Source organism: Psittacula echo (genome assembly GCF_963264785.1).
Source record: "Psittacula echo genome assembly, chromosome: 13".
NCBI classification, from domain to species: Eukaryota; Metazoa; Chordata; class Aves; order Psittaciformes; family Psittacidae; genus Psittacula; species Psittacula echo.
The window spans coordinates 9015918-9032662 of NC_137749.1; the positions used below are offsets into that span (position 1 = coordinate 9015918).

Sequence of the window (16745 nt, forward strand, 5' to 3'; positions counted from 1 at the left end):
GAAAGGAGACAGTATTATAGATCCATACAGTTAGATTTTGTAATGTGGGACCCAGTGCCACAGTGGTTAGATACAGCTCCGTACAAAAACAAAGAGGACACCGTCACCAAAATGAGTTTGGGATACAGAGTGTACAAAGTATTTGATCAGGTACGATCAGCTGTGTGAACACAGAGGAAAAGAAGAGCATAGGTACTGTACCTGTCCTCCAGCTGGTGAGGGAGGCCTTACTTAACAGGGGCCTGCTGACCAAAAGATACTAATTTGGCTGCACAGACCATAACTTGGGAATCACTGCTCAAGGCAGATACAAAATGGAAGGTATAAATGTGAGTATGTCTCTTGGCATTACTCTCTCATGCAGCAGAGTGACAGGTCTGAAGTGGTGCTCTTGCTACTGCAGATGTGATTTAAAAATCTGACAGCTACTAATCATTTATCATTTTTGAAGATTCAAAGTCAGATGAAACAGGACTCATTCCATACCTAAAGACTACAGCAGTGTAGCAGTGATCTTAATCAGCTCTTATATTCCTGGCACTTAAAATGTTGACAAAAGCCTCAGAAATTATGGAAGAGGAAAATTTCATTTTCTATCAACCACAGGTAACAGTCTAGCTTCCCTGCTGTTTGTGAGCTCTACTTGGACCAAAGAATTCCAATTAAAAGCTTAAAGGCTTACTCAGTTATAAACTGATCATCCGGAAGAATTTGTTCTGTGATTAAGTCAAAGCATACAACAACATAAGGTGTTTAACTTTTCTAAGAACACAAAAGCAGTGAAGATTAAAAATACTTTAAAATGAACTTAAAGGGAAACAAATTTTTATAAGAAGTTTATTTTTCTGTTGTGTGGCCATTATACAAAGTAAGCAGCCAGAGCTGCCATTTTGTCCTTAGGTTTCTTTGGATTGAGTCTTCCTCCAGGCCTCCGGCCTTTACCTCTTCCTCGGCCTTGCCTTTTTCCTTGTCCCCCACGGTGCATGGGGTGCCTCATGGCTGCATGCTTCAGCTCAACCAGATCTTGAAACACGGGATCACAGAACACACAGCCTGAATGCTGGGTCTCATCCCCAGGTAAAGGAGATTTGGCTTTGTTAAAATCGACATCCACAAGGGCTGCATCGCACAAGTCGCAGGTCTCCGGCGACACTCGGACCTTGTGGGCATTCTCAAAGAAGTGCACAATCACATTGCATTTGTTGCAGGCCATCTTCCACTTGGGACCTGACGTTGAGTCCAGCACCAGAACCCCATTCTCACATTCAACGCACTGCCCAATTCCAAGCATGCTAAGAGAATGCTGGCACGTGGGGTGTGTGCATTCATTACAGCCCATTCCTGGTGGAAGAAGAGTAAAACCATACCACCAGGAAGCCTTTATATCACTACCCACAGCACCCAGTTTGAAGGAAGTGAGACACAGAAGTCAGAGACTACAGGTTTTCTAAGTCACTCAAGAATGGAACCACTCCCCAAATGCCAACTTGCCTTTTCACAGATTCAGAATATTCCCTTGCCCAAAATTTCTTCTGTAATTGCTTTCAGAATTGCCAGATGCTGCCACTGTACAGGCAGCATGGACACATTAGTGATGAAAACTATGTTTTCAATGAAATGTATGGCTCCTAACTGCTATTTCATACTTGCCCGTACACTGTTAGTACAAGACATTTTTAATTAAGAAAAATGGTAATAAAAAAAATGCCATAAAGCTCCTGTTACTCAGCTTCAAAGACTATGTTAAGTAAGTTACCAAACTGCAACTTTGGAAACTGGTCTCAGTTACCAAACTGCAACTTTCACCCCTTTTTATATCCTTCAACAGCTTTTGACACACCATCTACCTCAGTATCAAAACACTCTCAAGACCTGGTCCTAATCTATAGTCCTATCCACAGCAAGCATACTCCAATTCGCAAAGTGTCAGAATCCCAGTGTCTTTCACTGCAAACCAAGTGTTACAAAGGTCACCTCCTGTCCATGCACATAAATCAATTTCTTACTTCTTTTATAAAGAGAAAAAAAAAAGTATTCAGAAGTGAGTTAACTAATACATTTTGGTCAGTAAGTTTGACGTGAGTTTCAGGTATCTGCAACCTAATTTGAACAGCACTTTATACTAAGCAACACTGATTTAAAACTACTGTATAGACTGCACCTAAGCTATTTCAAATGAGGTAGTTCTCTGCATATTTACAGAATTCCTACCTTTTTTCATGTCCCTGAAGGGAGGATGGTTGTAACAGTATGGACACAGTGGGTAGCTCTTTCCTCTGGATCCAGATGACCACAGCACCAGCTCAAAGTCATCTAGTGGGCAACGCAACTCTTTGTAGAGTTTAATGGTACCATTCTGTGGGAGACTGTAGGTGTCATCACAGTGGGAGCAGTGCAGACGACTTGGCTTGGCCTGGAAATAGAATATAAGTCTCCTGAACAACTGTAATGTCAGTAAGATTCAAAACTTCCAGTAAACCCCAGTGGGGCTGCTCGTTGGTTTGTTCCCCATGGAAAATCTCCATTGGGTTTTTTGTTTTAGAAATGCCCTCTTGACAACCACATTTCAATCCAAATTCAATAATGGAAAAGGGGTTTCTATTCAATGCCCCCAGCAAGTGAAATTTAAACTCCAAGCATGAGGTGAAGTTACCTGAATATACTTCATGAAGCGATGGCATTTACCACAGCGGGAAAGAGGTTTACCAGTGGCAGCTAACGGTGAAAAAGACACTTCCATCAGTTCATCCATACCTGTGAAAGAGAGAATCACGCATATGTTAGAATTCTAGTTCTTACGAGAAAACCTTGCACAAAAATCATCTATAAAACCTGAGAAGAAGTGAGAATATTTTATTCACAATGCTTTCCCTTGTTTACAAAGACTTTTAGATACACGGTGTTTTGCACTGAGCATGCACAAACACACAAGGTTAATTATTTCAGCTAGTCTGAAGATTTCAATAACTCAAAACTACACATCACAAAATAAATCTGAAGTAGATTTTGGAGCCATAATTCAGTCCATTTCCTTTTGGAGAGCCACTTAATTTAACTGGAAACTTCCAGTTCTGACCAAACTTTTCAGTAAGCCTAAACCTCTGAAAGCAACCTAATATGTAAGTATTTTGTACTAGCATCTTTGCAACAATTAAGTAAGTGTAGGGAACTTCACACATAAAAAGTTTTACCTGCAATAGAATCCACAAAATAGTGGAATTTCCTTTTGAAAATGTCAAGGGTGTGCTCCAGGACCTGATGATAATTTGCTTTACCCAGAGCTATTAAGTTGAGCTGCTTCTCCACAGCACTGCGGATTGTAGGAAGAACCAATTCTGCATCTAACAGAAAACCAGCAATGAATGATCAAAATATGGGGATAGGGAACTGTCCATACATAAACTGACATCAGAATAAACAAACAAGTTTTAATTATTATACTCTTTGGAATTAGTAACACTTTCTTAGATGCATCATTTGAGACAGAAATGCTAGTTATACAGGGACAATAGCCCATAACATACTGAAGGGAAAAGAAGGTAAGAGGATGGGAAGGGAAGAGCACTTAACTGACCTATTTTGTAATAACCATGAACCAGAACAATGCCAAGGTTTGTAGGCTTTAGTCTTCGACCACTCTCCACTGTGACATAGTTTCGCTGGCAAATGTTGTTAATGTGGACTGGAATACTTGCATCAGTTCCTGGTGCACAAAAGACAACAATATATCCATCCTAAACAAAACTCTTAATTGAATTACTCACTTCTGACTTCTCTGGGTTTATGTCAAACTGTAGGGCTCCTGAGACTGTTTAAAATTCCAGAACCTTTTTATAGCAACCCACGTCAGTGGGTAACTTCTCTCTCTAGTAATTCTTAGGTTCCTTTGCAGTTCTGAGAAGTCTGAAACATATATTTTAACCTCTTTCAAGGAGTTACTATTAGGAATCACATACTCTCACATATCATTTATTCTGGAAAAACACAGCGGAGTAAAAGACTATGTGTGTTTTGACCAGAAACATTTAGAAAAATGCATCAAAGGAAACAGGTCACATTGAAAAAGAAATGTAGTATTATGGTGAATTATACAGTAAGATATATAAGGACTACTGGAGCCAGCAAAGCTAAGCAACTTGTAAAGACAAGAATCGTTCCTAAGAATGGGGAGATGCATTCTTCCACATAACATCAGCTCTTTCTGACAGAGAAGTGACAAGGATGTGTTATGAAAGGATGCTGCTTTGGCCAGAAACCAGACATAAGGATAAGAAAAGGAAAGGAATGTGGGGGAAGAGACAATCTACCATCTGCTAAGAGGAGCTACGGACATTATGGTTTGAAGGGAGAAAGACATTATTACTGTACCTATTCAATCAAATACTGAAAAGTCGTTAACCAACGGAGATAGTTCAGAGCAGCGATTCAGACTCTCTGCACTCTTGGTGGATATAATTAAATGTAAGTTAAGCAAGTTCCTACCAATGCCATGCTTTTCCATCAGAGTGATAAGTTCTGCTTCTGTGAGGTAATCAGGAGGACTGGTTTGCTTTTCCAACAATTTTATTTCACCAACTGGAAAAAGATCTCCTTTCTCACAGTGAGGAAGGCTCTCTTCTAATGGGATGCTGTGCCACGGCATAATTTCTGTGAACCCTGGATGCAAAGAAACAATTGAGCAAAAATAATGACAGCTTATCTTCATAACTTTCAAAAGGCCAAAATGGGCTGCATTATACAGATCAAAGTTAAGAGGCTGTCTGCCATACCATGCAGAAAATATCTGAAACTGGGATTACTGAGGAAATAAGAGTATCACAAGACAGTCTCTCTCACCACACTGCATCAGATCTATTTTGTGCATGACTTGAGTCAGGCTGATGTATGGAAAAAAATCTAAACACTTTCCTTAAATGAAAGCACAGTGCCAGAAAGGATGGGAAGAGTTTCTTACAAAAGATACACAAATAGCAAGTCATATTAATGTAATAAGGACTATTGGGCCAGCTTACCATGAAAAAATCTCAGTGGTGGTCATACATTCTTTTTACAGAGGCCCAAGAAAAATGAAGTAAAATAGGCCTTTGTGTAATTTATCCCCTGAAAGGCATTTGTGGTCTGTAAAAAGACTGGTCTTCACAATGGCAAATGTGGCATTAAGCTTTTTAGACTACTACATGAAAAGTAAGACTTTACCTATTGTAACTAAAGTATGAAAATGAAGATAAATATTTGGTCTCTGGTCTTGATAGCTAAAAAAAATGCTTCATCTTTTTTTTCATCCATTCAATGTATTAGTGGGAGAAAACAAATCAACCAACCACAGACATATATCTGTAAATAACTATTTACTCCCTGGTTAGTCTTACCTGGTGAAGTCACCACTTTTCCAATACATGTAAAATGTTCAGGACCAATACTGAAAGAAATGGTGGTTTGTAGGTACTTGCAATCAGCGCTGACAGTGGCAATAAAATGCCTGGTTATATACTCATAGAGTCGCCATCCATCTCCACCTGAGGAAAAACAACTTCTTACCCACAAAACGCAACTCCTGCAGCTCTACCTAAAATCTGTTCTAAAAGGTTCAGCTGGCTATTCCTTTCTCTTAGCAGTACTATGTTCCCTAGGATCAATTACAGAAAAGCAGACCAGCTCTGAACTTCACTGTCATGAGAAGTTTAAGTTAGGGTAAAGTCTGCTCTCTTCGCTTCCTGCCATTCAAATAAATCTATTTTCTATTGAAACTCAGGCATTTTCAAACTGGCTCCTATACCTCTAGGAACTAGTTTGCTCACATAGTGTCCCAACACTACTGAATTTGTCTATACCTAATTCTGCTTCTGTCGCAGCTCTCATTGGGGTGATGGGAGGATGGTCTCCTGCATCATGGCCTTTCCTTGGACGATTAATGCCATCTGATAGCAATGCTTTTACCTGGGCGAAGGAAGAGAGAGAAAACAGGCTGGCTGAAGTGGATAACAGCACTCTCTTAGCAGGTTAAAAAACTTTTCAGATGAAATCTGTAACAATACAACATCCACAAATAAAAGCCACTATAGACATTGATTGTTTCCAAAGACCTATATGAAGTAAGATACATTCTAAAACACAGACTAGAGAATGACCTCTTAGTACAGGTTTTGCTTCATGTACTCACAGTTTCTGCCCAGTAAGGATTATTGGCTTGTTGTCTCAAACATCCTTTCAAGTCAAAGTTTTCCGGATAATGGGTAGTTTCTGTTCGAGGGTAGCTAATATAACCCTGAGTATAAAGACGCTCTGCTATTTGCATGGCGTGTTGTGGACCCATTCCTAAGATGGAATAGGAGGAAACAAAAATCATCTACACACCACTGCAATTATTATTTGTTTGCTGCATCTGAAAGTATACCTTATTAAAGCATTTAAATAAATCATAGTTTGTCCTTTCCATCAGGCCTTTGTCGCCTTGATCTTACCAAACATTTCACTTTTGACAAGCTTTCTAAACTTGATCCTTCCCCCAACATGTGTTATAGGGAGAGGAAGGTATAAACTATATTTGATACATCCTTGATTACTCAGTCTGAAAAGCCAAAACATTTTGCTTTAAAACAGCATGAAAATCTGAGCTTTTACACATACCTAAAGCAGCACTGGCCACTCGTAGCATTTCTACCGTGTTCAGAGCCAGTGGTCTCTGCTTCACCTTCTCTTTTTTACTCACAGATTCTACCTAGAAAATAGCATTTTCCCAATAAAAGTTTTGAAGTTTGGTAACTGGTAAATGTATAATTTCAATCATGCCTATAAACATGTGGCATTCCTACCATTACCTGTTCTTGTCATAGCTGTGGGTTTGTTTTTCTTAAACAGCAACCATCAGTATTTTTTTGCTTTAGAAAATCTGAGTGGAGTAATTTTACCACATTCTGAAGTTACAGTCCTAAGGTCCCCCTGTGCTATGGACTACATCAGGCCTATGGCTGGGAATGCAGCAAGGTAGCTTATTGCTACCTTTACTTTCCATTTACCTCAGTAGCACAATACTTTCAGTGCTACAAGGATTTAGTGCTTATTACAAGTAATGGTCCTAACTATAAGGATCCAGATTTTTAAAAGCTTCATGCACTCTTTAAACCTCGATGGCTCTAAGCACTTAAATCCAAACATACTGTCAAACAAGTATTGAACAGAGCAGAATGAGAAGTTAATTGGCTGTAAAGACTGTGCCATACACGTGATTAAAAATTTAACTATGGGAATATTGCCCTAGAAGTAATTAAATTCTGATTTATGCAATGTCTCATGGGAAATAAGAGCCCTGCTTGGAGAGACCTGACAATATTTCTTAGCAGGTTTAGTAATGAAGACTTCCTATCATGAGTGATGGTAATTTCCAAAGTCAGTATTAAGAAGGAGCTTCTGCTGAGATGGTCACACAAACATAATATGAACTACAGTAAAAAAAAACTCTCGCCTTTTATTCTCATTTACACGAATTAATGGAGTAAAAACCAAAATACACATATTTTACACTCTTCTTTAACAAAAACAAAAAACCCCCAACATGCAGCCAATGAAATATCAAATGGTATTTCCTTTATATGAAATACATCTCAACTGACGCTTACCTTTGCTTCTTTTGACATCTTTGTTATATTCAGGAACATTTGGGCAATCTCACGATCAAACACCCTCACTCTATCCCAATCTAAAGTGAGAGAACTTTCTTTTTCAGGGTTCACCTATTGGACAAAGAAAAAAAATATTAATTCCCACCAAGTCTCTTCCTAGAAGCGTGAAAATGCACATTTCCAACAATAACCCAGCAGGCAAATTCTAATAATACCTGTACTAGAACACAAGTGCTTCACACATGCACTTGTACTCTTTCTTTTTTACAGGGGCTTTTGAGAAAGATGAAGTACTTTGAGTTCTGGGGTCAGGTGAATGATTTGAATTACTCCTGCAGTTAACTATTCTTGGGGTTAGTGCTGAAATGGACAGAAACTCTAAGTTTTCAATTTTGATTTAGTAAAATCAGTCATTTGTATTAAACTGTAACTAGATCATGTTTTAAACCCCATGTACAAAAATAAATATGAAGCAGCCCACGAGTACAAAACTCCCTGAAAACAGGCACCAAATATTTCCTCATGACGCACAAGATGTATCAGAAAAAAGATGACAGCAGACACCAGATTTCATCTTTTTTTATTTTAAAATCTAAAAATGGCCATTTTTTACCATCCATCCCTTATTTGTTTAAAAAATCCTTGTTATCACATGCAGTAAACCCATGTTGGTTTGCTCTCAGAGCTTGGACAGCAGCAAGGCTATAAAACTGCTATAAGCTGCCAAAGTACTCAGAGGAATCAACTGCCAATTAACACAATGAGCATTTTATTTGCTTCAAAATTCCAATACTCAGCAATGCCAATGTTTGTTGGCAGCTTAATTAATTCCTGCATTCAAATTAACAACACAGTCAGTCCAAGGACCCCAGGGAACAAAAGAAAACCATTTTAAGTAGTCTTGTTGGCTGAGCCCAAGCTTAGATGGTTAGCACTGAAGAATTCTTATAAGGAGCAGACAATAACAACTTTAATGCAAAACTGACATCCTGGAATCTGTTCTCAAGAGAGTAGTGACACACATGTGAACTCAATGGGAACACAGGAGTAAACTGTAGGCATTGTGAATTCTTGTCAGCAGCTACAAATTTATGAATGAGCAAAATGAAAATATAAATGCATTTCTTTGGTAAAATACACGTTTCTCATACAAAAAACAAGTACTGTAAAACTTACTTTAGCTTGCAAGACCCAGTACGTCTCAGGCTTAAATGACTGGATTTTGTCATGCCTTTCAACACAGAATCCAAGTGTTGGGGTCTGACACGGCCCAAAGGAGATGAGGGAGCTGTCTAAATTCCCATATTTCCCCTGAAAATATTTCGTCTGAAACCTAAGACAGGAAAAAAAAAAACAAAACCAAGAACATTAATAGCCTCATTCCCCTGACATACTTTTTTATTTGTCTGTGCATAAAATTTTTCAGTTTGGTGCTGGCAATTAGCTACTCTCGTTCCAAGATGTATTTAGTGGCGTGCTGGGTTTGGCAGTGCTGGTGTTAATTTTCTTTATAGTAGCTGGTATGGGGCTGTTCTGGATTTGTGCTGAAAACAGCATTGATAATTCAGGAATGGTTCAGTCACTGCTGAGCACTGTTGACACACAGCCAAGGCCTTTTCTGTTCCTCACCCCACCTCACCAGTGAGCAGGCTGGGGGTGCACAAGGAGCTGGGACAGGACATAGCCAGGACAGCTGACGACAGCTGACGCCAACTGACCCAAGGGATATTCAAGACCATGGGACATCATGCTCAGCAATGTAAAGCTGAAGGGAGAAGAAGGAAGAAGGAAGGGTGACATTTGGAGTTACAGTGTTTTGTCTTCCCAAGTAACCATGATGGAGCTCTGCTTTTCTGGGGATGGCTGAACACCTGCCTGCAGATGGGAAGTGGGGAATCAATCCCTTGGTTTGCTTCGCTTGCACATGCAGCTTTTGCTTTACCTATTAAACTGTCTTTATCTCAACCCACCAATTTTCTCACTTTTACCCTTCTGATTCTCTCCCACATCCCATCAGGGTGAAAATAAGGGAGCAACTGGATGGTGTTTAGCTGCTGGCAGGGGTTAAACCAGAACAGTGGATAGAGTAGTATTCCTGAACCTGTCATGAAACTGTCTGTGATCCATGCTGTCACCTTGTAAATGCACAGCCAATTCTAAGATCCAGCTCCTGGCGGGCATCCACTGAAAGAGCTTCATTGCGATTGGGTTCTCCCAAGTGATTCATGGCATTGCAGATGTCTGTATCAGTAATGGAACTGAATTTAGCTCTATAAATCGTCCTTTCGCTGCTACGAGGTTTGTTCATAACAGGAAGAACAGCATCGAGAACCTAATGAAGATCAGAAGCATATTTAAGAGTATTTGAAAGATAAGGGCTTAAGTCAGTTTTTCTCTCTAAAGAAAAAAACTCCACAAAATATTTGCTTACACATAACTACTTTCTTAATAAGTAAGATGTCATGCCAACACACTAACTGATAAGCAAGAGCAGTATTTGTCTATACACTCAGAAGTGTATTAAGAATTAGCAAAACTCAAGGATTTATTTATCAAATAGCAACTGCTGGAAGTAAAACACTATTCTTAGCTGAGTGCAAAAACATTCACCAGTGCAGCTGCAGCACCTTTTGGTGAATATGTATCGGCTTCTGTCTGGGTTTATCCTATGTATTGCCAGAGCCCAGTGACGATACAATGGTATTTAAGAACTTCAAACAGTTACTTGATCAGATGAGCTTCTTTAACACTTTTAACATAGACTTCTGGGAATAGGATGCTAATAAAATATCTTTGCACACCAAAGTTTTATTTCTAAACTTCTCACGTACAGAGTCCAAAGTCCTGCAGTAAACCTGTGGTTAGAAGTGGCCTCTATGCTCAAAAGTGTCTAACTGCTTAATGAACAAAAGATAACGGAGATGAAGTTTTATAAGGACAGCAAAATTACTATCCCAGCTGTGAAATACAGACCAATTCTCAAAGCACTGGAACGTTCTAACATTTACAAAACCTTATCACAGATCAGCAACATCTGTGTAATTGATTTATACTATTTAACTGACATCTCAAGAATTTAAAAGCAAGTGAGTTTCTCCACCAAGGCCCTCCGTGCCTTTAAAACTTTATCACTTAGATTTTTACTGTATATTCATAAAACAAAATTGATAGACAAATATATTACGGTATTATAAGTCTTAAAAATGGAAATCTTACTTCAAAACAGATGTTTTCTCCTTCCTTATCACAATCCAACCACAAGACAATACAATCACAGCCTCTTCCCTCCACCTGTGAGAAGAAAATAGTACAAATAGCATAGTTCTTCAGCAACTCGAAGAAAGACCTATCTCCTCACTAACTGTATACTTTTTGTTTATACTTTAAAAGTACTACAGATAGTTTACTTGGTGCAAAAAGGATTGAAAGAATATAGCAGAAGTGACAAGTCTGCAGGTGCTTAAACAGTGGTTGAAGAGAGAAGCAAGCTGTGCTTCATGAGATCAGAAGTCTGCCTATGAGACACTCTTCTGCAGGACCTGAAAAATTCAGTGTAGCTCTACAGCAGTGGAACTCTCCTGAAACTGCCACAGTTGATGCGTGCAGCCTTGGACACAGTCTCTTCCCCTTTCTGTGCCTTAATTTCCACATCATTATAAGCAAACAAAAGAAACACTTTCCTAGTTCATAAAGATACCAGAAAGTCTAAATTTATCTGGCAGAAATCAGTTTTACACCACATACACTTGCCTTTCAGAAAGAATATTATTTTGTAAAAGCAACCAAGCTACTACTTTCCTCTCGGAGGGGTGCATGTGAAGAGTGAACGAGAACCAACACAGACTTATAGAAGGCATTTATAAGCTAAGCTTTGCACTTGCTGTTAAGAAGCAAAACATGCATCCAGCACTTTCAGAAGCAATATCAGCAGTTGAAAAACCTCAGAAGGCAATGGCAAGAGTGAATTCAACAAGGAAAAGAATTCAAACAGTGTAAGAACCAGTAAAATTAATAAAACAGATCTGACCATGAAAACCTGCTTCCTCAGGGCAGTAAGTAGGAACATACTCATTTCTTCTTGATGCTAGAAATCTAGTATATTGTACAGCATATTGCCAAACACTGCCCACTTTTGGGAAGCAGGTGAATAACCTGCTAAATCCAACATTCAACAACCTGTAGCATGAGAAACACTACATTCAGACAGCCTGTCTGCCTCAGCAGGAGGAAGACATAGGTAACAAATGTTTCTTTAAAACATTAGAAACATTGGAGGGTAATGCCAGAGGACTCTCTCCTTTAGAGAAGACGTTACTTGTTACCTGTCTCTCCTGTTAGATGGCACTACCCTCCAACAGAAAGCTATCTGTTGTGAAGAGAGACTCAATTTTTCACTCTAGAATAAAACAAACTGACCAGGGCTAGAACAGGGTTACACTCCTGGTTCTTACATACAGCTAGCTAACTTGTAAAAATTGTTTTTGGAAAGCAAGGCAAATTCATAATTTCAAAATTATTAATAATTATTATTGCTTTCCAGAACAACAAAAGAATTTCCCTTCTTTTTCTTGACAGAGCAAAAATAGGTGTAATTTCTTTGTATCCAGAGGAAGAAAAAGAACAATGATTCCTTGAAGATAGACAAGAGGTAACAGACAAAATGTACAAGATGTATCCTTTTAGGACAAGAGATAATGGCCTCAAGCTGCGCCAGGGGAGGTTTATATTGGATATCAGGAAAAACTTATTCAATGAGAGGGTGATCAGGCATTTGAACAGGCTGCCCAGGGCAATGGTGGAATCACCATTCCTGCAAGTGTCCAAAAACCATGTAGATGAGGCCCTTTTAGTGACATGGTTTAGTGGTGGACTGGATAGTCCTGGGGTAAAGCTTGGACTTGATGATCATAAAGGTCTTCTCCAATCTATTTGATTCTATGATTCTATGAAATATGCTCCAGATGAAATAAAGAAAAAAAAATGCCAAGACAAGATTACTGTCAAACACTACAGCTAAGAAAGAATACCTGTAAAAATTTCACCATGGTCAGTTTGGGATTAGCTTCTTTCTTTTCTGTGGGAGCTTTGCTAAAAAGTTCTGCCGGATCCACTTTGTCCCAGCTGTTATATTTTCCTGAAAAGCAAAAGTATTTGAAGCAGAACTCTAAATATATATTGCAAAACAACACCACAACAAACAAACAAACAACAAATAACATTACCCTGCAAAACACTTGGCTTTCAAAAATTGTATTGGAAATTTCTCTAGCCTAACATCTCTTGCTCTACTTTCTATCAACGAACCCCTTAGATTTCTATTGAATTGGAGCTGTAATTTTAAAATGTGACATACAAAGAGGGGGTGAAAAAAAGAAGGAATATTACATGCCTTTCAGAAATGAGCTATTAAAACACCTTCTTTTGTACAATCAGCTGATCAGGCCAAAAGAAGGGAGCTATTCTTCCTTATCTCCACAGTGCACACATAATGTGCACATTGCAGCCTGTTCACTACTTTTATAGCCCATTATGTCTCAGCCATAAAGCATCTGTGTCACTTTCTCGTATCAATGCATTTGTTCATTCCCATTTCTCTGAAGTAACCCTTAGTAATATTGCTTAGCAATTAGAACCATACCTCTTCAAAGCAATGTGCAAATAACTTAAATTCAGTCCTCATAAAACTTGTGAGATAATTCTCATTAGAGGAAACAGAGTAGTCACACGACCAGCCAACACTTCAAAGCAAGTTAATGACAGCATTCTTTGTACATAATCCTCACCAGATGTCTATTTTGTATTAATACACTACAGTGCTTCAAAGAATACCCTTTTAGATTCTGCATTCTTTAATCATCTTGCATCTGAAGTACTACAACATTTACCCAGGTAAGCAAACTTAGCCTCATCTCCCCTCATGTTCCAGGGACGTAATTCAGACACAGAAAAGACCAAGAAGTCAGCCAGAAAACTAGAAACAAAAACCAAGGACTGCTGACCACAATCTTCTCATTCTCCTTGTCTGTTTTTGCCATCCTCCTCATCTTTCTACTTCTTTACTGAAAATTCTTCCTGAATCATTTCCTCAATCAGTATTTTCCTATTACAAGTTCCTGACAGGTCTACAACCTTATCACTTGACAAGTCTTATGAACAAATACCTATGAAATCCAGAGTCATGACGTGACCACATACAGATGTCATCTTGAAATGGGCACTCTGACCTATAAATGATCCAGTGTACTCATGCACAGAGCATGCACCATTCAGTCCCTTGCGAGAGGACATGTTTCCTGTGAAAATAACACCACAAATATCAACAAGATGAAAAAAAATCAAACTATAGACATAAGTTATTTCATAAGAAATTACATCTCCCCCTTTCCTTAGGCTTCATAGCTGGGATCTTCCTGATCACAAAATTCTACTCATTGATCAAATTTTTACTTCAGTTAATTATTACTTCAGAAAGCATACTTCATTTTCAATTTAAACTATCCATTATCTCCTCCACCCTTCCCTTACCACCAGGAAATCCTTACAGAAATACACCGAGTTTTCTACACCAGTACAGTTATAATCAACTCATTCTATTTTTTATAAAATTTTATAAAACTATTTATCAAATCTTTACTATAGCTTCAAAAATCTCTGAAAAGCAACTTGCTGGTTGATTGGTGTTTTCTATAACCCTTAAGCACTAGCACATGCTACAGTTACATAAAACATCAAACCCTGCCTCCTCTATTCTTGAACTGAACAGGCATCAGCATGTGAACAGCATGTGAAGGGCAACTGAGCTCTTTCACAAACTGCACCCTGTCCCTCCCAGGTACCAAGTACCTGACCAGGTGTTTCTCAACCTCACTTCACCTACAGCAAAACCTGGTAACCTTAGGCCATGCAGTCTGCCTGTAGGCAACTAAGAGGTATCTCCTCAGCGGGACTGTGCACTCCGCTCCGCCACTGGCGCAAGGCCTGACCCCGCGGGCTTTCCTTCCTACCTCTCGAGAGGATCTTGGCAATGGACTGCGCCAGAGAAGGCTTCTCCGCCACCATCAGAACAGTCTTCATTGTCAGCTCAGACACAAAGTGCAGCGGCGCTTAACGGTGCGGGGAGGGGTGAGTGCAGACCGCGGCGCGCAGCTCACTACCGAGAGCCAGTCCCCAGCCTAAAGAGAGAGCACGAAACGGGTTTACCGCAAACACATCTCCAGGGAAGGTAACGCGGCGGCAACGACAGATTGCGCCCTCCCCTCGGCGCTCCGCAGCTCCCGCTGCCCGGACCCGCCCCCCCGAGAAGCCCACCGGGTAGAGCGGCGGAACCGCCTCAGTCTGAGGTGCCGCGCCCGCCCGCTCTGTCCCGTCCCGGTGCACCCTGCGAGCCGAAGGAACCGCCTGGCGTGCTGAAGGGAAGCCGGGAAAACCACAGCCCGCTCCGCACCTCAGCAAGCGGCCATGGCCCGCTTGCACTGCCGGGTCACGGAACCGGAAGGCGCGGTGCACTCACACCATACACCCCCCCCGACAGCCGCCTGCGCAGCGCCCCCTGGCGGCCCGGAGGAGAAGCGGGGGCTCGTCGTTTTTCGTGCTGCTCGGTTTATTCCAGGGACTTCAACAGAGCCAAACCTCGCAGCAGGATCGGATGGAAGATGTGGAACCGAGGCAGGAACACCAGGAAGGAGCAACGCCACCGCTCCCTTCCCAAAGCCCACGCACAGCGCTCTGCCACCGGCAGCACCTGGCCTGTTTCACACCTGCTGCCTCCCATCACACTGCATGGATTCCTCCCCTCACTTTGAATTTATCCGCAAAGATGCACACAAAATAGATGCCAAGCTTCTCTAAAAGGATCCATGCTCATGAATCAGATCTGCTTTATTCAAGCAGCTGAAGCCAATGCGCCTGTGCGCAGTCCGTGATTATGTTCCTAGTTTCCATAGGCTAAAAACACCACAAATAGTCTCTGCCGCTAACAGCATATACTTCAGTGCAAAGAAATTTGTTCTGCGAGCATTAGGAGCACCCAATTCCCTTGCTCCTAGATGAGGTAGTGGAAATAACATTGATTCTGTAACGATTCTCAGGGGAAAAAAAGCATTTCTTTGCACATTACATTTTGGAGAAATAATGGTTTCTCACTTGGGCAGAAAGGGAAAGAAGGGAAAGGAGAGAGGGAGGGAAGACCCAGGCAGCACCACTGCCCTTCCTGGCCCACATTTCCTGGGAGGGGGCAATGGCTGCCCCCGCTGCTGCTCCAGGGCACTGGGCCCTGCCAAGGAGGTTTTGTCAGGACCGCAGCAGCTTCAACCTCTGCTGCTGGCTCCAACTCCTCCACGTGTCCCAAAACCTTTCCGTCAAGGCAAGTGCTGAAGAGGGAAGCCTCAAGCTGATAAGCTTTATAAACCCCTGGTGGAGGAGCTCAGCTCTCTCTTCTTACCACTGTGGCATGCACCAGTCATTGCCAATGCTTATAGCCCCTTTCCAAGAGCCACTCAGCGCCATACAAACCCAAAGGGAAGAGCCTGGGAAGCAGCCAGGATGAGGATGTGTATCAACCTCCCACTGTCTGGAATAAAAAGACACTAATTCACCTTCAATTAGATTAGCAGACAATTAATAGATACCAAGTTACTAGTGAAAGAAAAATCAAAACAAACCCAGGCAATACTGAAGTTAGAACTTACTAAAATTAATGTGTTCTGCTGTTTCAGTGCCTAGTTCCCTTTGACATCTGGGGAACATCTGGAACAATCAGGATGCGAGTTAAAACCACGTCTTCAGATATGTCAAATACATATTTTTCAATTTCCTCTAGCAAAAGCCCTCTATGAAACCCAATCTTCCTTTTCTTTTCTTGTTGAACGCCCAATGCAACATGCAAATTCAGATGTGTACTTACCTGCGGAAGCACGGCTGGGTCTCTCCAACCCGCAGCTGCGGGACTGTGGACACTTCGAGCCCCTGCGTACCCCTGCGTTGGCACAGACACACACGGCTGGTTTGCTGGGCCACACAAAGACTTTCCCATCCCGAAGGACTCCCTTCTCACCGGACAGTCTGCATACACCAGCTCTGCTTGGCCTCACCATGGAGCACGCTGGCACGACAGTGGCTTTGAACCGT

General features: G+C 40.9%; 1 protein-coding gene across 2 annotated transcripts; it reads right to left on the bottom strand.

Moving 5' to 3' along the window:
- Positions 1-856: 856 nt before the first annotated feature.
- Positions 857-15070, bottom strand: TOP3B (DNA topoisomerase III beta). 2 transcript variants are annotated; one of them, XM_080628786.1, is made up of 18 exons: positions 14928-15070; positions 14624-14791; positions 13781-13912; positions 12647-12753; positions 10836-10910; positions 9755-9951; positions 8796-8952; positions 7617-7730; positions 6628-6718; positions 6161-6315; positions 5832-5937; positions 5370-5516; positions 4483-4656; positions 3575-3703; positions 3192-3341; positions 2654-2754; positions 2212-2413; positions 857-1341 (listed from the first exon to the last, which is right to left on the bottom strand). In XM_080628786.1, the coding sequence occupies exons 2-18, from the start codon at positions 14691-14693 to the stop codon at positions 860-862; spliced, it is 2589 nt and encodes an 862-aa protein (XP_080484912.1). In that variant the 5' UTR covers positions 14694-14791; positions 14928-15070; the 3' UTR covers positions 857-859. The 2 variants fall into 2 exon arrangements, with proteins under 2 accessions (XP_080484912.1, XP_080484913.1); XM_080628787.1 differs by lacking the exons at positions 12647-12753; positions 13781-13912; positions 14624-14791; positions 14928-15070 and having other exon boundaries at positions 9755-9860; positions 10836-10896.
- Positions 15071-16745: the final 1675 nt, after the last annotated feature.